The sequence below is a fragment of the Varanus komodoensis genome, unplaced genomic scaffold, assembly GCF_004798865.1.
Source record: "Varanus komodoensis strain SLA01 unplaced genomic scaffold, ASM479886v1 scaffold19, whole genome shotgun sequence".
Lineage (NCBI taxonomy): Eukaryota > Metazoa > Chordata > Lepidosauria > Squamata > Varanidae > Varanus > Varanus komodoensis.
In genome coordinates this window covers 14213851-14237852 of record NW_025335550.1, presented here as the reverse complement: position 1 = coordinate 14237852, position 24002 = coordinate 14213851, and the positions used below count along the sequence as shown (strand labels likewise).

Here is a 24002-nt window from a genome sequence, read left to right as displayed (position 1 = left end):
ACTAGAGCAAAAGGTTGTGCTGGTAGTTCCCTAAGGTAAGCGGAAGAGAGTGATTCCACTTATATCATTAATATGTATTTTTAACATTTAGATGCATTTATTAATACTGATATATTGCCATATCTGTTAAAAAGCTATCAAGTTGATGTACAACAATTAAAAAAGTACAACCTTAAAATGAAGAAAATTAAAAACAGCAGGCATTAAAGCCTCTAAGACTGTACACTTTAAAAGGCTGTTTTGAAAAATGTGTCTTCAGACCCCTTCAAAAGGCAAAAAAAGCACGGAATAAATGCTGTTCTTGAGAGAGCACGTTCCACAATTTGGGGGCAACACAGGAGAAAGGCCTTTCACATGTGCCTGACAAACAAGCCTCTGCAGGTAACAATGGCCTCAAAAGGTACCATTTGAATTACAGCAATCCAAATTATGAGTATCAAAAAGCTGAAAACAAAGACAACCCAGTAAGCACTTCTTTAGAAGGAATCAAACCCCCAAGCACACACACAAACAATTTCAATGAAAAGTCAGCGAGGAAAAACCCCATCACTGGAAAAACTACACCCATCAGAGTTGAACCTACAACTAGTTCTTCGACCTTGAAATAGCTCCTGACCTGAATGCCTCAGCAGACCTGCCCATATCCTTTAAATGACAATGTAAGTGCTTACCATGTTTTTTGAACACGGAGGTGATAAGACCAACTGGAAAAATATCCTCTGTGAAGGTTACCCTAACCTGAAGGCTTTCCTTGAAGCATGAACAGGCCAACTCAATGCCACCTCAAGTCAGTTTCAGTGTAAATACTGCCTGGCAGTAGGTTTCCATAAAAAAAGACCCTCCCACACATCACAATTAACTTCAGAGTTGGCAACAGTACAGTATTATCTCTGTTCCAATTATCTTTTGGACTTCTCTAGCAACTGGTTTCTTCCTAATTACTCCTGAGCCATTTTGCAAACATTGCAGGGGAGCTATGTCTAGTGAACATCTCCTTGGTGAAAAACAACCTCCAAACACATCTATGTAAGCTTGTGTCTTGCTTTCAAAGGAGTTAAGATTAGATGGGGCAGACACCACCTTCTGGTGCTGGGTGTGGGGCTACCCATCCCCCACATCCTGATGCAGAGTGCTGAGAGCAAAAGGCTTTAACATTGCTCCCCTTCCACAGAGCTTGACTGAGATGGGGGCACAGTTAGATCCTGCTCACATTTCAGAAATCCTGCTTCAAATCCTGCTGTGCTGGTCAGGGGAGGCTTCACCCCTATCCTCATCCCAGTGAGGTCTGAGTTAGGATCACTGGAAGGAGGGTGAGGCTGGCATGTTGCCCTCATATTCCAGTGCAAGCAGTAAGAGTGGTTTCTGGGTGAGGAGAGAATTGGACAGCCATAGGGACACATGGTGTGCCCAACCAATATTGGGTGATTTCCCCTTCCTGTAGCAGCCCCCTGCTCTGAATCCCACACTGTATAAAAGACCCTAAACCCTCCAGAAAAGCTAGGGGGCACAGAGGAGGAGATGGGAAAGTTTCAGTATATGTACTACAGTAACTTAAAAGAATCTTTACAGACTCTAGTTTCACACAAAAAAGGAGACCATGGGAAAAGCTGGTTAAGGTTAATAAACACACACACAAGAATAAGTCCTATAAGAATAACTCCCTAGTTTAAAATAACAACAAAAACCTGCTAAGTTTAAGGGACTAGGATATCAGAAGCCAGAGAAAAGTCCTATTCATTGATATTCAGGCTACTAGGAAAAATAGGATTTAGAACATTAAAAAAAATCTACACAACTTTATAGGTCTATTGATTCTCTCTGCACATTTCAAGGTAGTATAGTTACTTTGTAGTTGATTCAGTGCTATAAACAAAGATCTCTTAGGAAACTGGATTTAATAAGAAGCCTTCTTGTATTTTTGAATGAAAATCTTAAAGATACATAAAAGCTTTCAACTAACTGGGATAAGTGGTAACCAAGCATGTGTGCATGACACCTTTGCATTTTATTCGTATAATCCCATTTTTTCTTCAGACATACATATCAATAAATCTTTCCCACTGCACTCTAAATTCCAAGGTCATGGACAGAAGTGTTTATTAGTATAATTACCAAAAACAGTAATACCATTAAGCCTTCAGCAGCATATTTTAAAAAATCCACTAGAAGTTAAAAAGGGGGGATTGAAGAGGGTTCCTTCAATAAAACTATAGAAGGCCATCAAAGCACTAATTTGTCATTGTTATTTTATTTAAGCTGATGTGTTTAAGAAAGTCTTTTTATTAAGCCATTCAAAAGACAGGATATATTGAAAATTAAGTTCAAAACAATCAGAGCATATGACTGCATCATACAGAGTGAATCCATCTAGCCCAGTTCTCTGATGGCTATGGCTCTCAAAAGTCTTAATTAGAGATCTTTCTTTCTATACAAAAATTGATTTTTTTAAACTGGACACAGCAGGTTTGAACATGGGGCATTCTGTATATGCCCTACCACTAAGTTTCAGTCTTTTTCAAAGTAAGGAAAAGAACTGATGTGGAGTAGTGATTAAGAGTGCAGGACTGGGACTCAGGTGATCTGGGCTCTAGTCCCTACTCAATCATGGAACCCACTGAGGTACTTCAGGTCAGTCATGGACTCTCAGCTCAACCTACCTCACAGGGTTGTTGTGAGGATAATTCTGAGAGGAGGAGGAAAATTAAGGGGGGGAAGGCAGTATATAGATATAATAGATAAATAAATGAATAAGCACTATTTCCCCAATTTAAAGTAAGATAAATAGCATCCAGCAGAAATTAAGGTAAAGCAGTAAGGCCAAAACTATACCTATTTTTAGTTTGAGAAGGTCAATGCTGCATTTCTAGAGACATTTTTAAATCCTTTTTAAGTATCGAAAAAGAAATAACTGTGTAAGGTTTATAGGCATTCATGTGGCCCAGAATTCCTGCATCTGTTGTCCAGCTTCTGGTAGCAAGAGAAATAAGAATTCACATCTGCAGATGTCTGAAGCATTAATCCCAAAATTGTTGAATAACTGATGAAAATTGTTTGTCTGTTTTTAAAGCTGGACTTGAAATCTAGTAGATTTATACAAAACAGAAGTTATTGTAACAGTACATGTAAAGTTATGTTGTACACTGTCCTCAGTGCCTTTGGACAAAGAAACCAGCTAAAACACATTAAATTTCACACTGTACTGAATTCCTCTTTAAAAAAATACAAGGGACTATGGCAGAGAAGCCTGCAGCACTCCAGATATTGTTGGTCTACAGTTCCCAATATCCCTGACCATTGGCCATGCTAGGTGAATTTGATGCTGTAATGATGTGCGTTTGTGTTTTGTTTTATGTTGTATGGGGTCTCATTTTGTTGTTACACTGATTACTATACAGGGGGTCACATGATACTGTAACATGAGGCAGGAATGTTCTGGACTGTGACTCAGTTAATAAAGATGACTTTTTCTATCTTGTATAGAGTCTAGCAGCATCTGGAGAGCACAGACTCCATAATCCCAGTCTTAGAGAACTTGCCTGAAAACCATTCTCTTGTACATGCACACATTTTCCAGCTTCCTTCCCTAGAATAAGGCTTTGTGCATTTGTGCTTTGCGACTAAAGCCATGTGAGTTTACCATATGACTTCAATGACTTAAGAGGCATGGGAAGTTCTCCATACAAAACAAAAAAGCAGTTTTCATCATGATGTCACTGTACAAGCTTAATGAGAGCAAGTCACTCTGCGCTGGCACCTACATCATTTGAACCACTTGAGGACATGCTAACGAAACAGACTGCATGCTGAAGATGATACATGGTGGTGTCTGTCATGCCTAAACAAGTAGGTTAGGGTGGTGGACTGGAGATCTGGGAGATGTGGTCTCTAATTCCCACCTGGCCATGAAGCCCACTGAGTGACTTTGAGCCAGTCACTGCCTCTCAACCTCACCTACATCACAGGGTTCTTACAAGGACAGAATGGAGATGAGGAGAGTCTCATAAGCCACCCTGGGTTCCTTTGTTAGAGGAAGCAAAGAATGGTATGACAACGTAATAATAATTCTTAGCGTTGACAATGGAACACTGTGTGGAATCATTTCCATGGGAAGCCCAGACATCAAGACACCTTGTGAGTGGCTTCTGCTGCCAAGTCAAAGCTTTGTATTTTATTATTAAGGCCTTTCTGAAATGATTGTTCAATTTTTACTTGCAATTCCTGCTTCCACTATTATACTGCATCACAAGCTGTCACTGCTGATTAGTATTGGGATTTAAAAAAAAACTAGCTTGTTTGCAAAGCACTTTACCATAGTTCTCAGTTTGCAAATTTATAGGAAACTATGGTTAAGTGCCAAACCCTGGGTTATTTCCTTGCTAGTAGAAAGAGCATACACTGCTTGTTCACATCCTGGTTTACTATGAAATAGCCTACCTGAAAAGAGTAAGACTACTTTTTATGAATGTTGCTAAGTAGCAAATAAGCAGAAATGTGGTATGTGAACTTGTGTCGGGCCTAACAGTTTCTGAGTAAAATTCTAGAGCATTAATACAGACACAGAAAGCCGAATCGAATATATCTTTCTCCATTCTCTTCCAAACACGCAGAGAGAAATCTAATAATCTAAAGCTGTCAGAGATATTGTCATGTTTCATGTGAACTCTGTTTTTCATGAATGACATACAAGGAAGTGATCAATATTTTACAGTTTTACTGAGGAAGGGCAGGTGGAAATTTCAGTTTAAAATCCAGTTTCTATAAATTATTTAGGTGCTGAGAATATGCATTATACAAAACTTTTTAAACAACTAAAGCCTTTAACTAATTAATGAATTATGAAATTTAGTCTCCAAACAATTCAGAAGGGATCTCTCCCTCTCTAGCTTGCTTTAACATGATAAATTTGATTAACAGTTTACTATTAACTTGTACACTAATGAATAATCAGCTACATTATGTTCTTTAATGAACAACAGCTTTTAATTTAATAGATACAGTGTTTAGAATTGCTCTTTCTTGCCAAAGTGACAACACAGTTACTGGCAATCAACAACATCCCTTTGAGCATTCTCATTCTAGTCTGCTTCTCTGGGGGCAAGGAAAAGAAAAATGCTCATGGGAGTTGGTGAATAAAAGACTCAAATTTATTTTCTGGCTTTACCGTGAACATATTGACAATTATTCCACTTGTGTATTAGGCTTTCATCACAACTCTTTAAAAGAAGGGAAAAACATTTTTATCACACATAATTCTACACTAATTCATGGAATCTTACCTGCCAAGTATCAAAATACACTCAGTGACAGATTTAATTTTCTTAAAATTATGCAACTTTCTGAATATACCTTGCAAATAAAAATTCTGGGGTAGGTGACTCTTTGGGTTACATTCTGTGAGGTTCCTATATTTATGACAACTTTTTTTCCTAGGTAGGGCGAGGGAGAAGAGTGTGATATAGATAGGCAAATAAGGACAGATACATTTTGACCAACTATTGCCATACGTACAGCTAATGCTTCAACATGGACACCTGGGATGGATGGCAATATGTTAAATAATATATTATATACACCCATTCAAAATGAAAACAGATAAAAATTGCACCAACATGTTCTTCTATCCTTGTCACTTAAAAAAACTACTCCAATGTGAAACATGATACGTTGAGTTATGGAAAAGCTCAGGTTTCAGATGGTTTCAAAGGCAGGAATTCCTAATCTTTGTAGACCTGTGGATTCCACCACAAAATTACTCCTATGGAAGATGTGGCTAGTCATAGAAGGCTGCTGTGAGGGCCTTCCTAATCAAAAGAAGTCTGTAGTAATGTGAGAGAGAAATAGCAAGCCTAAAGGCTGGAAGGGAATGGAGGGAAAGGAAAATAGCAATGCAAAAAGGTAGAGGGGAGAGAAAAACTGAGAGGAGGAGACAGAGAAACAGCAAGGTAAAGGTGAAACAAGAGTGAAAAAGCAAAGCTAGAAAGGAAAAGAAAAAATAAGGCTAGGGTTGTGAAAGAGAGTAGTAAAGCTAGAGGCCGGGAGGGGAGAGATCAAATATGAGAGGGAGGGTGGGAGAGAGGGAGGGAGAGCACAAAGAGGAAAGGTCTGCAGAGACAGAAGAAAACTGAGTGGACCAGGAATTTTTCCCTTGCCTTCCAGACCACTGAACAGCTAAACAGCAGCATGTTTTGGAACAGGAAACAGAACCATCTTGTTCATCTTTTTTAATAAAAATAATTAAGGAGGAGGAGGGGTGTGGAGAACCTTACTCATGCTATTAGAAGTCTCTGCGGGTCCCATGGTGTCCACGGGCCCTGCAATGGAGACCTCTGACTTTAGCATAACACCATTTCAGTTACAGGCCAATCCCCAAGAACTGCACAGGATATATTGTGTCCCTAATTGGATGCACCAACAGGAGACTTAAGTGGGCATTTTCCATTGATCTTGTAGTTTGTGACTGGGCACACAGCTGAAGGCAGTTTATGCTGGGCACAAAACATCTACAACTTTATGGATAATGGATGAATAAAATCTTGACTTCAGCCCAAAAGAACAAGAGGGACATTTCATGCTGACACCAAAGCATTCATATTTTATAATCCTAATAGTCCTCCCCTATCAGAACAGAGTAGAGCAGTGATGGCGAACTTATGGCACGCATACCCGAAGGGGCACACAGAGCCCTCTCTGCTGGCACATGGTCACCCCAGCAGCCATGCACATATTCGGAAAGATTAAGGGCACCAGGCAATGATGTCACTCATTAGCCACAACTCACCGAGCTTTCACATGGCCGGTCAGTGAGCTGCCAGGTATTACTTTGTTTGGATCATCTTATGCTTGCAAGCAGCTGTTTTCATCTTTGAATTATATCAAATCTGATACAAGAAACAGTGCTGCATGTGTTGCTCTCAAACTAATCAAGTATGAGCCAAGGTTTGACAAATTATCAGCATGCATACAATAGCAAATATCACATTAATTGTGCAAAAGCATTTTAATGAAAAGCTGTTTGTATCATTGAAAGCTCTGTTATTGTGTTTTTCTTTTAAGACAAAAGATGTCAATGTATGTGTTGTTTTTTCTAAACCAAAACCTCAGTATTCAGGTTTTATTGCAGTGTTGGCACTTTGCGATAAGTAAGTGGGTTCTGACTTGCAGTTTGGGCACTCAGTCTCTAAAAGGTTCGCCATCACTGGTGTAGAGTTTTCCACATCAGCTCAGCTTTCACATGGCAGACCTATGAAGAGATTCTTACAGATGTCTACGCTTCCAAACTGGAAAGATATGAGTGATGATCAGCAAATAGGAATTTCACAGAAAAGGCTGCAGCTAGTTGAAGTTGATAGTAAAGTACTCCTGGATGCCACAAACTGGGTTCCAAGCAGGAAATAAATATGAGATACGAAGTGTACCAGAGATGGAAGCTCTGAACTGCCTCCCATCCAATTACAGGACTGACTCATGAATTCTACTTTAACCTTCTTCAGACTGTGCCTCCATTTGCTTACAATATCTTAAGAAGTATGCATGCATGTACAGGTGGTATGGGGTGGGGAGGTCTGCAAAATTAATTCTTATATTGTATTAGGATATATTATAAACACTGCTATAGCTGTTTAAACAACTAAAACCACTTTCACACAATCCTCCCAAATAAAATTAATTCCTTAGGATTTTCACTTTATGGGATGTTTAATGACACACCAAGTTGTAACCTGTATGTGACAGATGAAACAATGCTTTAGGAGTCAAGACTGGATCATGCACTGTCTTTCACCTAAACCATGTCTCCTGTCTTTCTCTTATATTGCTAAACTGCTCAATACTCAAAACTTTCTTGAACATAATTATCTCATATTCCTTCTACTCAGTGGTCCATGATGTATGGCACTGTAACTAAGTTAAAACAAAACTGAGTGTATCCCTTAAACCCCTATATAATTGATTAAGTAGAATTCACATAAGAAAGGGCAGAGCACCTCCTACATCTACTCCTAAACCCTGGTTTTCATTGACTCACACCATAGACTATTGTCTAACATGTCAGATGTAGCTTGTATGTTATTGTTTTATTTGTGATTATTAATTTCAAGTAAGTTATTCTGTCCCTCTATTGTATCAGCTATGCACCACATTTTCTGCAAATCACCAATATTTAATTTTATACTAGCCATCCAGAAAGACTGATTCAGTTTTATTTGTAAATGAGATTCTTCCAATCATTCACAAATGGAAAAGTCAATTTGTCTTTTTTCTCTCATTTTAAGAAAATAAGGACCCAGTCCATCCGGCAGAGCTAAATACAGCACAGTAGCTCAGTGGAACATACACCTCATTGAAACTAACATCAGTATATTGTTCCAGTCAGCTGGTTCTCTGTCTACCTAATCCTCAAGTCAAGATTCATGCTTTTGGCTGGGACAGTAATGGACTGGTCCTTCATAAACATTATTTGTTCTGTTTTCTCTATGTGAGTTTGGCTGCTCGGTGTTTGATATGAAATGATGATAGGTTTTGAGTGTCCACATGAATAAGACAATGAATATGTTCAAATGAATAAACTTGACCAAAATTCTGCCTTGTAAATAATATTGTTAATTTAATATTGTTAACAATAATAATTTAATTGTTAACAATATCTGCTTATTTATCTGGCCAGGGCAACTTCTTTTATATTTTATATTTTTATTTATTTTATATTGTTAATTTTAATTTTATATTGTTATTTTTGTATTTTATTGTATTTTATTGTGTTTGTAAGCCACCCCGAGGCTTCGGCAAGGGGCGGCATAGAAATGTTCTAATAATACTAATAATAATAATAATAATAATTTATACACATTTTATTACATATAAAGGGCAATGTTCTCTAGGAAGAACTAGCTGTTTTAATAGTTGGGGACGAAAACTCAATTTTATTGCTTGAAATCACTGTTTTCTATAATAAAAATAGTATAAATACTGTTGCTGTATTTTTTTTTCTCAAGAGAAGAGGTTTGGGCTACTATCTTTTCTCACCTAATAAAAGAAATAGTATAAGAACAGTGCTTAGCTCTGACTGACCTTGAAACATAATTGGCAAGCATCCATGTCTCTACGGTATATGCCATTAGGTAGATAAAAATATATATGGGATTATAATCAAAACCGATAAAGCTGCAAAACTAATCAACAGTGGTTTAAACCTATTTGATGAAAATAACAGACTGTTGCAATATTGTCTAATTACTAATATAGCTTACATGGTGTCCATACACAACTACTATTTGCAAATGTCAACTGTATTCTTTGATGTGTGCATTAACATTTCGTTTTAATTATAAATTAATTTTAAAGGTTCTTTAAAATTGTTGCAAATCCCTTAATATAGTATGGCAAAAGTTAGTTGAGGAATTATCAAAGTGGACAATTTTTATTATTTTATACACACAGTTATATGAATCTATGTTTTTACATTTATAACATTCATTACAATTATGTTTCAAATATGAGGTCTTTCTCATTTGTATATTCTTAAACATTCTGGTGTTTTTTTTTTAATGGCTGAAAATCTTATTATTTATTTCTATCTTTTCTTCTTATAAAAATTCTTGATATTACAACGCCATACACAGATCCTGTGTACTAAGACACACCTCTCAAATAATCACTTCTCTAATTGCTTGATATCCAACAGGGTTATGGGAAACCATTCAGAAAAAATGTGTGATACAATCTTCTGCAACTTACATGAGCTCATGACACTCTTCTAACATGACACTAACACTCTTCTAAAGCCTACTGTCAAGACTGGAAAAAAGTAGTTGGAACCAAGTGGCTTTCCACCTTGTAGCATAACCTGCATGGGGAGATTAGTTTGCCAACAACACAGCCACTAACTGTGCTTCTAAGAAACTCTGCCATGGAGGAAGGCAGTCAAAAGTTTTGTCTCACATCCCTGCTGCAGTCCGACCTCCATGCTACAAAAGAGATGCTATTGGTGATGCTTCAAGCACATGGCCACACTCAGGCTTTCTTCTTCTTCCTCTTGGCAAGAGAGAAAGACTGTATAGGAGAGGGTTGTCACTGCTGCAACAATGAAAGCATGGCTGGGTCACATGCTTGTTGCAATGCAGACAGAAAGCCTTTATCTTCCTTTTCAGTTTAAAAAATTAACTGCAGTTTAGGAAACAGGATCTGGCCAAGGGAATACATACCTCCTCTCCTCCCTTGTTATGAAGAAATTCTCCCTGCTCCGTTCTCCCCAGATTATATACAGCAATGCTAACGAGTGCTACACCAAACTTGAAATTCATAAGCTGAGTTATGGGGGTATACAAGGCCTCTCTTCCTTTGCTGTGCCAACAAACCCAAACCGTTATCTGTTTCTCCTACTGCCATAAATTCCTCGATTTTATGAGAGAAAAAATACTGCTATTCATCTGACAGCATACCAGTGAGTGCCAAAAAGATCTCTCCACTAAGATGGCTTCAAGATGCTTTCTCAGTTAGTGACCCTGTTCATATGAATCACCTTAATGTGCTACGTGGAAAAGGTGCACTTTCTGAAGATTGCAAAATTGAACTTTCACAGTGAGGTGAGTCTAGTATTTTTATTTTTAATAAATACTGCCCTACCTTTACAGCTTCACTTAGGGTTTGGTTTTTTTCTGCTTCTTCACAGGAATGCAATTCCAGTTTGTACTGCAACTCTTGTAGCTGCTGCGCCTGTTCGTTCAAAAGCATTTGTGCCTGCTGCTCCCGAAGTAATGCATTATTTAGCTCTTCGCATGCACTTTCAAACCTCTCGTGGGTGATCAATTTCTGATAAAGGAAATAAATTGTGTGCTGTCATGAAATAGCAGCATTGTTTGTACACTTGACTTTCAGTATTCCACTTGCCAATATGCAACATTCTAATGCAAAAGTTTTAAAACACTCAATATAGTTGCCCTAGAGGCTCTCTCTTTTCCAAGTCAAGCTATTATACAATGCTAATGCCAGGTGATTTTTATTCACCAGATTTTTTTTTCTTTTTAAAAAGAACATAAATAACTGTATAAAGGAAGGTTCTCTTTCAAGTTACTCCTGATGAAGGTGGCCATACAACTGAGAAGAAGATTTATCATCATTTTAAAAGTTGCTGACTTGAAGAACTGAAAGAATGCTACACTTCCAGCAACCCCATGGACCCTCGGAGGCAGTGGCAAGTTCACCAGGTCCCTCCCAGAAGGCTTTTACTTTTGTTATTGAATGCCAGTGTGGGAAGTACTTTGAGCCTACATTGTTACATGAGACAACTGCACATGTAAATTTTTCACTGCATATAGATTTAGGAAATATATACTAAGGGCCACAGTTTCTGCTGTATGCGCTATACCATGGACATAGCAGTGGTGGTCCCCTAAGTCACAAAACCACCATCTATTATACTGGCACATATGGTGACTTGCATTTTAAATCTAACATGGAAGTATCTTATATGTATTTTACCATCTGTGAAGCAAACCTTATGTAGCTTGAGAAGAGGTCAAGAGCTGGCAAGGATAAGGCTGATGATAAACATTAAATGTGTACATAAAATGTATGCCTAATTGATGTTAGCACACAAGTGTTTTCAAACTCCAGTTCTCCATTGACATAAAACATTTAAGATAAATGGGGGAGGGGGGAGAATAGCTTTGCTGAAGTTCAAATGTTATTTATTTAATGTATCTTACCCTTCGACATAAAATGACTCATTATACCGAAACTGCCGCTTGTTCCTTCCCTTTTAATACCTGAATCACAGACAGGATATGTATATGACACATGGCTGTTGGGGTTTTTTGTTTAGTGGTGGTGGTTGTTGTGGTGGTGGTTTCGGTGTGTGGGGTTGCTTAGTACAAGTGCGTATAAAGAATATAAAAAATGTTCTGTTCTTGTTATTTAGCTTTCTAAGAAATAGAAAATGGAGCAAAAAGAAAATCTTTCCTTTAGATCAGGTTATTTTCTCCCCCTGCTAAATCAAATATACTTACTGATTGCTTAAACGTATTTAATTGCTCTTGCAGGGTCTGGGCTTTGTCAGCCTCTTTCTTCATCTCATTCAAATTCCGTTTGAGTTCCGTGAGCTCTAAGCGCAGTGACCGCCGTTCCACTTCTGCTGCATGCAGCCTTTGTGTAAATTCAAATATTTGCTTCTGCAAGAATGCGATGTTCTTCTGGTAGCACAAGCGGAAACAATATTGTCAACTACTAAAATGTGATTGGGCAATAAATCTTTTTTTGATGTCTGGGCAGATGAAAATGAAGCTTCCTTTCTGAATTCGCATACAAAACTGAAGTGTTACAAAATCTATTCTACTATATTACTAAAACAATGTCTATACACGGGGAATATAGTCTGAAAGTCAAAACCAGGAAAAGAGTGTAAGGAGGAAACATTTACCGTATTTCTGGTAAATGGAAAATATGTACTTTGTAACAACACACATTCCAAGTACACACTGGGTAATAACCATAGTACTTTAAAAAATAAAATCAACTCTCTTAAAATGTTACCGCACTATTTAAAAGAAGATTGCACGTTGTCTTGAATGCTAAATGAATAGAAAGAAAGCTAACAAAAATAAAACAAAAAAGATACCACAAGTCATATTAAAGTTAGGTGTGGTTTGAATAATATTATCTTTTTCTTGCAATTCTCCAGTTTTATTTCAAAGACTGAATAATCTGTTGAGTACTACATAAGTTAAAGAAAAATGAAAAGATCTGTAACAATCTGAAAACAAATTCAGTAGGCAGAACTGCTGCTGTATGCTAATCGTTTTCATACAAACCGTAGCAGGGGCTCTCTCATTTACGCCTGCTTTAAGAGCCTGTGCATTTATTTTATGAAGCCCACGAGCCAGTTTTTGAACCAACAAGTCTTTCTCTATGAAAGCAATACTCCTGCTGCTGTCCGTTGTAGCAACTTCCATCACGACACAAAGTTTCTCCATGAGTTTTGAAAAAGAATTTCTTGCTGCTGTAGTAAGCAAATGTCCTGAAAGCCAGGAATTCATATCTTTAAAAGAAAAGGAGAAATCCATAAATCAAGCTGGTTAAGGCTTGTTTCTCTTTTAGTCCATATTGGACATATTTGATACAGAAATAATGGAACACAAACTTTCTGGCATTTTGACAAGCAGTCATACACCAACCCCACACATATTTGAAAATAAGCTGAGGTGTAAATCCCAAGCAAGTTTACCAGAGCCTGAATAAGCCCTTTCAAATTCCAAGCCCTTACTTCTGAGGAAACGTGCTTAGTGTGTGACTGTTTAATGCAATCCCCAAAATAGATCTCTCTCTGTCACCACCATAAAAAAAAACCCTTCATTGTACAGAAAATGCCACATATAAGGAAGCCAATTCCACAAATGCAGTGATTTAGGGTACAGTCCTATGCATGTTTAGACAGAAAGGCGTTTAGACATGCTGGCTGAGGAATCCTGGGAGTTGTAGGGCCTTTTGCCTGTCTAAATGTGGATAGGATTGCATTCTTAAGTCTATAATCAGGATAATGTACTAACTGCAAAATATTTTCAGTGGAATTATTTGTGTTCTGAGCACAGGCTTAACGCAACTTTTAGGTAAAGCTTTTTGGGGGAGTTATGTGAATAGATTTGAGCCATCAAATCCTGAAGCCATTTACCTCTGGAATCATTAATCTATAGCAGGACAATTCTGGTGGCAGAAAAATAATCTGGGTCTCATTCCACCTTCACATATACAAATAATTAATTTTATTTAACTGTCACTGAAATTATGCGCACATATGCACAGCAGACGTTGGCTCAGGAGAAATCATGGTTTTGCTAATGAGAATTGGTTTTATGTTCTCTTCTTATACTGCATCATTTTCCTTTCATTAATCCAAAGGCTGCAATATATGACACCCAAGACCTGTTGTGTAAGTAGACTAAAACTGCTTATAAATATCAGTGAATGTGTTCCTCTTTCAAAAGCAGAAGGTAAGTCACAGTTGCAAATTTATAACTGTTTCCCTTTCTTTCCTGACAGCTTAGATGTCTAAATCATTTGCTGCTTAAAACTACTGAGGCTTGGTACCTTAATGCCATACTATTTATATTCTGAGACAAGAGAATATAATTTACCTTATTCCAAGGCAATTAAAATTTTACAACTACAATTACTTATTTCCCCATAGGATTTTGGTAATCATCCTTCTCATATAATGGGCTTAAGGCCCCAGCACACCCAACATGTCCTGCTTACTGCTAGATTCGTCAGGTCTGTAATTAATAATTGTGTTTAATGTTGATAAATAAAATTGTCAGTGCTCCTTCTACTAATTGGTATTCCAGATAACAGTTAATAGGTTTATTTATGCCTTAATAAAAGTCTTGTAATTTAGTTTCCCCTCTGCAAGTCAGGTCTTAATCTGTCATTACTTGTCTTGAGATACTATCAGAATAAGATGACAAGCATGGCGGAGCTTATTTACATTCAGGAGGATAGAAGATCTCCTGTTGCTGTAGCAGAGAATTAAAATATTTCTTCTGAAGTTTAAAGCAGAAAGTCTACCAAGTCAAAATTTTAAAGCAAAGCCATCTTTCTTCCTTATTGCTATGAATAAAAACAAGGGCTTTCTAACAAAACAGAAAAGGAATATACTAGTTCACAGAAAATTCTTTCCATCTGCAACCAAAGAACCATCTAAACAAAATGAAACTTGATACAAATAAAACCATTATCTTTTCTGCAAAACAGTAAAGACCCAAAGTTAAAGGTTTTTTTAACTTTTGCATATGCCCAATAGGCCATTCAGATTTCATGTTACCTTGTCAGTGATTAAAAAACTATTCTAGGTACACCGAATGGCTTTTCTTTTTTTAAAAAAAAATGTATTCCCTGTTTGAATAACAGATCCCACATGCCATATCACTAATTCACTTTTGAGAATCCTCTCCATTTCAAAGATGGCTGGCTCTGGGGCAAGGGAAGGCTGTTTGAGCAGTACAAAATAAAAGACCATTGAAAAAGAGAAATACTTTGGGATTCTTACCATCTGAGTCATTATACATAATCAGAGGTTTGGGCGGGGTGACATTTTTAGTTTTATTTTCACCCAACTTGATTGGCAAGACTAACAGATTGATCAGGTGCCATTCATATTAGAATATTAAAAAGACTACATTGTCATACATTGTCCAATTTAAACACATAAATCTGAGCTTTGCATAAACATACAACTTTCAGTCTAATATCGTCCCAGTCTTATTTTTAAGTTTTACCAGAGAAATTGTGGGTGGAAGTATGGGTAGGTGACATTTCTAGGATGGGAAAGCATTCACTTTCTAAAAGCAAACCATCACCTCTGGTTAATTTTTAATGAATACTGTTTTTGACCAAAACAAAGAAAATGTGTGTTAGAATCATTCGGCTTTGAGAGGTGAAATGAGACTACAATGCAATTCCACAAGGTACTGTATTCTGCTGTATATATAACCAGTGGGAAAAGAATATATACACTTTAAGTACCTGGCCACAGACTATCAAGGAATTACAGTAAAAGCACTAAATAATTTATGTTGTGATGCATGTGTGAGAAATGCCTTACACAAATACAGTTATAGTACAAAGAACAACAAAGTCTTTATTCAACAAATGAAGCAAAAATCAATGAAAAGTGACAAATGTTGCTCTAGTGACAAAGGTGGGATCCTCTGTGTTTGCTTTGTTTTTAACAAAACAGAATAAGGAGGAAGGACTGAAAGCCTTACTAATGCTCATGTGTCGAAAAATCCACTGTGGGCTTTAGAAATTCTGCTTAAGTTACAAGTAACCACATGGTCTGTCTGTTAAAAGAAATTTAATACTAGCTTCCTTTGAGAAACACTATTACATTTTTTTTTTAATTCCCTTGCATAAGGATAGGTTTAGATACACCCAAGGGACTATAAGCACCCAAGGGGATTTTTTATGTTCTTTGAATAGCAGGCCTCAATACCATATCAAACTGGTTTGAAACTACTCTCAGCTTCGGTAGCTGTTGTCAAAGCTATTTGGATGCCCTTAAACAACAACAACTCCAATGTCCCCTTCAGTACATGAAGCCAGTTGTAGTGTTCTTCAAATCATGCATATTTTCACTTCAGATGCTAATGATTTTTCCATGACTTCCTTGGGTGTGTGTTTGTAGGGGTGTCACATCAGCTTCTGCAATTTATAGCTGATGCTCCAATAGCATAAAACAATAGCATTAATTGAAATAATTTCAGAGTTAACACCAGGTTGCAGAAGTAACTGTAGCAGTAGCAAATTTTATTGCTGCAACCACAGGTTATAACAAAGAACAAGATCCAAACATACACACTGGAGAGCATAATATCAAATATGGCCACACCCCCAATGGATAGACAAAATACTGAAAGGAGCCTAAAATACAATGTCTATCAGAATTAATGGATAAAAGGTACTTTCTAATTTTGAAAGATAACAGTAAAATGCCCACTTAATAACACGAGGAAATACATTTTTCAGCAAAAATGTAATACATTCCACTTCTGAACCCAAGAAATAGTCAATCATATGACCCAACATTCTTCTCCTTTATCGTGTCGTAAAAGGGACAACGTGAAACAACCAGGATTAAATCTTCCACCTGCCCCTGGTCACCGGGACTTTAGAAAATGCTCCCTCAAGGTATGCCAAAGGCATGGCTTGAAATCATAAGCAGGTATACATCTTCCTTAATAGCACTCCAGTAAGGGTTTTTCTTGTGAAAGCTGAACTAGGGAAGTATCTCAATTGGAATCCCTTGCAAGAAGCTGGACTTGAATTTTGTTCCTATTCTAATACTTTCCTTCATTTAATGGAGGAAGTGAGAACATCTGTAAAATATGGTACAGTACCATTAACTAACAAAGGGAACTTCCCAACCAAAGCACACTCGAAATGCTGGGACAAACCATATTAACACTTTCCATCTTGCACAAGCATGCCAAGATGTGATCATTCACATATCTGAGACTATAACACTATGACCAGCCACCTGTTAAACACTGAAAATACTAGCTGAATGACAGAATGGGCCAACCGGTCAGAATGGGCCAGCCAGTCAGGAAGAACTCTGCTGAATGAGCACAGCCTGCGTTTCTTCAGTGGCTTCTAAGAGGCCCTGCTCCTACTTCACCATGTGACCTTGGCAGACCCAAAACAGATGAGTTGCTCAGTGCCCAGCTAGTATGTAGGAGGTGTGAGTACTAGCTCCTATAATTGGTCAACTATGATGCTTTTTGGTGCACATTTCATGCAGAGTTGCAGTAAAGCTGTAACTGTGATACCCACTGACCCCTGGCTGGGGATCATGATCAGTGCCTTAGGCATTGTCAACTTCCCTTTCCCAACACCACACCCTCTTCATGTGCTTTCCTTCTTATATCCCAGCACTGGTATACTTGCTTCCTGAATCATTCATGAAGCATGGTTTAAAGATACAAACAGACAGGGGCGTTCACATGTAGCAATGCTGTGTCAGCCACAAGGCCTGCCTACTGTTTTACACTGTCCAACAGCACCACAGGTCACAATATATAAACACAGTGCGTATAACTAGTGAGGATGTCCCATCACAGCATCTCCTGATGGTTGCTACTCTTCTTTCAGTGGCTGCACAGAACTATGCAAGAACTTTCATGGACAGCTATTTTCTTCACCTTTTTCTAAGATAAATTACACCTTCAGTTGTGGTCCTCTGTCCTTCAGTCCTTCTATCTCACCTTAAGGGCATTTGAAAGCTGAACACTGACAGGAAGTTAATCTTTCAAGAAAGTCAGGCCAGTATTTTGTGGACCATCTAATTTTATGTCCTAATTTAATGGATTAGTTTAAGGTGTGGTGGCTGAAACTGAAACTTAATCCTGGACCTGACAAATAAAAATCTGCAAGATTGACATGATCCTTCTCCCCTATTGATTATACTTGCTAAAGGTGCTTTCAGCTCACTTGCACTGCCTTGGAACCTCAAGATACCCAGTAAGACATAGAGTAAGGAGGTGTGTGGGTTCCCAGAACTTTCGTAGCTTCAGACAAAGCAATGCTGTGGACAGGTCATCAAACTGATGACTTTACAGTTTATCACACAGCAGTCTGTGCTATCAACAGCTTGCTTAGAGTTACTGTTTGAAGATGCATCACACCAAAGACAAAATCAAAAAGGAACATTACCTGTTTTGCTAACCACTTCCTGTAGGTCAGCCATAGAACTAAGTACAGCAGCAAGAAGGGTATGACTGGTAAACCAGTTAAGTGCTTGAAGAGAACGGATCTGTTCTTTCTGTTGTCCTGCATTAAAAAAATACAATACTCCAATGCCACTCCACAGAATTAAATTTAAAGCATTTCTCAAAAAGCATTGCTAAAATGGTCACTCAGATTTGGAGACTACTGGCCACAGCTTATCATTCCAAAGTGAGTTAATGTGCTTTGTTTGTTCTCAGAACAAAGGTAAGTTCAAAGTGCAAGGGTAGGCGTCCAGGTTAGCACTAGCAACAAATTAAGTTTTATCGTACATCCAAGGTTTGAATTAAATTTCAAGCTTTGATATCAAAAGGACACCCAAATTTCCTTTACTTTAAAAAATTTTAAAAGCAGTATCCTCAGAATTCTTACAAATTGTTATGGCTTCCACAAAAAGCTACACAGATCACAAACAACCTGGAAATTATCCAACCTAAACAGTTCTTCACATTTTCATACTGTATGTCCAGCATTTAAAGCACAATCTAAATGAAACTAAGATGCCACAGACTTGAAAGTGAATAACCATCACAAGGGAGGAACAGTTGAGGATCCAAGGAAAAGCTTTTAAAATCTTTTTTTCTGAACCATTTTCCTGATGAAACTAGTTTTCTTACCCCAACCCAGAACCTATCATTTGGGGGAACGATTTCAGAGAAAAGGCATCAAGAAAAAGCTTAGACACACCCACAGTCCCACTCCACATTCCTATTTAGTTTAGTTATCATCATCATTAGCAATGTGGGTGGAGCGGAAGTTGAGAGTACACTGGCCAGCCTAGAGCCATTTAGTGAGTTCATGATGGAGGTAAGATTTGAAGCATGGAACTCTAAGTTCACAGTTCATATTTCTGAGCCCTGTACCACCCCGTATAAATCTGCAAAGCTCAATTTATTAATCCCAAATTAGTTCAATTCAGCCATCTGAAACCATGGTTTGCACTAACCTAGTTTAGAACCCAAATCATGGTTTGAGCTTCTAAATGTTCTAGAATTGCTTACCTCCTTTGATATTCTATCCCTTCAATGAGACAACAGTTTATTATGAATGTCTCAATAGTAGGCAAATAATATCCAAGGTTACAAAAATGTTCAATTATCAATTTAGACACTACTCGGTTTGAATGGTGATCTCCAATTCTGATCCAGTTTTCAATCGCAAACCATAGTCTATTGATTCAGCTATTTTGCCAACCCAGAGTTAAGTTACTTCACTGGGGATGGCGTATACTTTTTACTGAGTTAAGCAATGCAATTCTGTTTTTCTAAAAAACAAATTCTTGCTTTTGTATTGTCCTTTAATAAATCAATAAAGTTATTTCATACAACAGCCTCAATTCTGAAAATGCAAAAGCTCCCTAATCCTACTATACCTGAAAGAGAGATGATGGGCTGATATGGCATCATCAGTTAAGATGATGGTCAACAGGTACCGCCCAGGGGAGGTATAAGCCTTTGTGAACCAGGTAAAGCTTCAGCTGAAATAATCAATGTGGGATAGCCATGTCCATTCCAGTTAGCAAGAATTGCCATTAAAATGTGGTAGCCAGGACACTCTATTCATCAAAGCAATTTGATCTTCGACAACATGTGGCACTATTTGTTTATGTTCAAGCTACCCACTGCAATCAATTAGTTCTGTTGCAAGGATAAATATTAAATATACAGAGGCAGGAAAGATGCTGTCACACCTGACTACCTTATGTGTCTTATCAAAATGGGGTGTTTCTGAATCACAACATCTTCAATGGTTCAGATAAAGTGAGAGTGAATGACCAAAAATTCAGTTGGTGTGAAACTACATGAGGCAACACAGAAACAGACACAGCATCTGAGTTTTCCTCATCGTGATAAATAGATTTGTAGCACATCACACACTTGCACTTTCCCAACTCTTGCTTTAATCCGTTTGATTTATTTTGATCTTGCATTATACCTGGCATTGGCATTAGCCACAGTTAATGCAAATCATGACAGTTCTCACAGTTTGGGGTTTGCAAACCCTGGACTTGAGAGACAGCAGTCTGCATTAACCACAATTACTGCTGGTGCAAACACAAGAACCATGGAAAGGTGGATGGACTCCCACATGGAATGGGAGGACCCAGAGAGTGCATAGCACACTTCTTGCTTCCTAAGCATGATTAAATCTACACTAGGCCAGAGTATATTCAGATTGTTTACTACTGATTCAAATTTTGAGTTTAACACCACCACTGGGGGCTCTAGCTGTTTTAATTAATACACTAAATTTGGTTAACATCTTAAACATAATTGCCCCCCTCAAATTGTGAAGCCTATGCCCCCCATTGTCTTGGCATAATATAATTGTTATTTAAGTACTGAAAGTGCAGTTTGACACAAAACATATAAATCATTAGCTGATTATCTTACTTGACAGGTTATGTACATCCTTGGAATCTCCTATGCAGACTAAGATTCCTATGCCTTCTCTGAAGCTGTCCACCCAGGAGAAAAGTGAGCTGCATGACTGGCCCAGCATTTGAAACCTATTGGCTGCCAGCACTGCGATGACACCTTTGCGGAAGAGACGTATCAAGCCTCTGTAAGGCTTTTTCTTCTTTACCTTGCCATCACTTTGCTTCTTTTCCTCAGACAAAGCATTGGCCAGAGTCCGGATCTCCTGCTTGAAAATGTCACAGGTGTTGACCTGATCCTGAAGGAAATCCCTTTGTGTGGACAAGGCACATGATCGGCTGTACAGGGGATACAAAGCACCAGACAACAGCGCACAAGCTGCCAGCAGAGATGCATGTTCTTTTTGAGCCTGTGTCAACATGTTTTTAAAATGAGAATTTTCAAGGTGTAATTGCTCCTGTTTTTTTTTCAGCAGCAGCAAATTTCTCTTTAGTTCTTTCTGCCATTTCTTGATATTTCTGCAATGGGCAGAGAAAAGTGATTCTGATTACAAGAGTGAGTTACCAACCTATTTCCAACCACTAAAAATGACAAAATGTTTAGCTTTACCTATGGATACCACAACCTATTTTTAGAGGCATATGATAAAGGCCTGATAGAAATTCTCTAGGCCATGGCATGATTCTGTATCCAACCCAATAAAGTCAACCTCTGAAAAAGCATATTAAAATCAAAAGTCCACCAAGAAGCCAGGGAAAGTGCATTTTTGCAGCCCTTAAGGTGCAATCCTAAGCAAATTTAAACAGAAAAACCGCCTATAAAAACTTAAAGCAGTAAAGTACATCCACTAGTGACTGACCTAAATTACAATTTGCGGTTGTGATATGTGACCCAGCTCACTGCAAAGGTCTCACACAGTTGGCCTATTAGGGAGGCTTCTAAATGTGGTTGAGAACCTTCAGAATATAAGAGGAAGTGCATTGTCAGGGACAGAGATGTGTTTTGCATGCAAACAGTCCAAAATTTAATCTCTGGTATTTCCATATAGGGATGGAAAGGACTCCTTGGAAAGACATTGCCAATAAATACAGACAATACTGTGCTAGATGGACCAGGGATCTATCTGGCTTGGCACAAGGCAGCCTCCTACTTAATGTAAAGATAAATGTAAAGCTAATAAAGATCAATAATGCAGTAATACTAAATCATATTATCTATAGTCAAGCTCTAGCTCTGTGATTAAGAAATAATAATTGTTCTGCTTTTCAAAGTCAACACCACATGGCTGGGTTAAGTTAGTTTAGGAAAAGAGAACAGGAAACCAGGAGAGACAGAAATAGATAGGCAGCAGCTGGGAAAGGGAAAGTAAAGGTGATCTTTTAATTACTTTGTAATCGACCCCCTACTTATATATTCACAGATTAATTATGGTTCAGGCAGAGTAGTATTTCCAAGAGAACACTCTTTGTTTTATTTGATCAATCATTTCTTGCTTTACCTTTTACATGTATGAAAACCTGCTACTCCGACAAGCTGTAAAATGAATGGACAAAAATTTAAAGCAGTAAAGTATGTTATCAAATGACTCATTATGCATTGTGAGTCACAGCAGTATAGAAGGCACTTTTAATAGATACAGCTTTAAAGAAACATAAAGTGGATGCCTTCCTTCAAAACTGCAACAATGATGGTACACCTATGTTGGCTGTTCAGAATTTGAATATAGGTATGAATGGTCCAGAGCAGAGGAAGTCTCATTGACAATCTGTATTGCCCCCAAAAATGTCACAAAAATACATCTGAACTGGCTGATAACCAGGCTGCTCAGTGGCCTTTGCCCTTCTTGTCCCTATGAGAATCATGGTGGTGGTTTCTTGTTGAGGAGAACCTCTTTGAGGTTACCTAGACACATCATGAAATGCTGCCCAGAAAGATGCAGGATAGTAATCCTGTAGCTCAACCTTCCTCAACCTGGTGTCCTCTAGATGTTTTCAGTCACCATTCCCAGCAACCCTAGTCAGTGTGGCCAAAGAATGTGGTCAAGGATGCTGGGAGTCATAACGTCTTGTTGTGTAAAAAACTGGAACTGTTCTAAAATTCCTCAGGGGCTGGTACAGATTTATTTATTTGATTTATATCCCACTTTTTTCTTAAACTCAATGTGGCTTACATCATACAGATGACAACCAAGTAAAGCCACTTGTTTTTAAAGTATTTATTTATTTAAAACTTTTATATGCCGTCACCACATGCCTCAGCATCTCGACTCTCAACACATACAATTTAAAACAATAAAATAATAAATTCCATAAAATATTATATAAAAGCAAAAACAAAAAGCGACTGTTAACGATAAAATATTAGTTTTTAAAATAGGAATTAAACAAAAAGGTTTCAACCTGGCACCGAGAAGAAAATAAACTCGGCACCAGGCGCACCTCTCCAGGGAGTGCATTCCATAACAGTTTCACAGCAGCTCATGGCATATGAATACCATATTATTTTCCTGAAATCAGCAGCCAAGCAGAAAACTCGGCTATTGGTACACTATCAATTGGTTTGTATTGGTACAAACCATCCAAATGTGGTTTGTGCAGGCCCAGAACACAGTAGCTGCTTGTGCCTGCCACAAGCTTGGACCCACCATATCAACAAATACAAAGTAACCACTGGATGCCCAGAATTAATATGCACTGACCCCAAAATACAGCCTCTAAGTTGGTTCTCAGGATCGCATCTATCAGAGAGGCATCACACATATCAGAACAGAGCAAGTCTCCAGTCTCCTCAGCCAGAAGGCAGTTACATTCTTATGCCCGTTCACAACAGGCAGCTGAGCAAATGACAACTACAGAACGTAAGGGTCCACCCAGTCACTCCCCTCTTTTTCCTCCTATCAGATGGGCTCAGAGAGATCAGGACAGTATACACAAAGCTCTCTCATTTTACCATCACAACCTTCTTGAGCAGTATCTTGGGCTAAGAGATCATGGCAAGATTGTACTGCACAGAACTGTGTGACTGAAACAAATTTGAACTATTCTGTCACACCGACAGCTTACTTAGAAGAAGAGGCTAACACAAAGCAGCCTTCCTCTTTTGCTAAATATATTTGCCTGAGAACTTCACCAGAATCTGTCTGTGTGTGGCTTTTCCACAGAAAGGTTACTGTGTTGGCAGTAACCTTTTCCCTCCATCTGCGAGGGGTGAAGATGATTCTTCTTGTTCCTTGAAGCTGAACCCCTAAAATGTATTTCTTTACCATGGACAATTCTTTTGACTCTGAAGATGGACTCCAACTGTAAAGAGAATTGTACACTATCTGTGTTGCTGATATTACTTAAAGTAAGAGCA

The 24002-nt window shown here is 38.1% G+C and overlaps 1 protein-coding gene across 1 annotated transcript in view; it reads right to left on the bottom strand.

Moving 5' to 3' along the window:
- The window catches only part of LOC123022145 (coiled-coil domain-containing protein 171-like), a 191429-nt gene that overhangs the window by 100223 nt on the left and 67204 nt on the right, over positions 1-24002 (bottom strand). Inside the window, exons 12-17 of the mRNA XM_044427586.1 lie at positions 22147-22181; positions 20664-21166; positions 18199-18315; positions 12804-13030; positions 12003-12182; positions 10621-10806 (exon numbers count right to left, since the gene is read on the bottom strand). Of these exons, the coding sequence (XP_044283521.1) occupies positions 10621-10806; positions 12003-12182; positions 12804-13030; positions 18199-18315; positions 20664-21166; positions 22147-22181 (1248 nt within the window). The remainder of the gene's footprint in view (positions 1-10620; positions 10807-12002; positions 12183-12803; positions 13031-18198; positions 18316-20663; positions 21167-22146; positions 22182-24002) is intronic.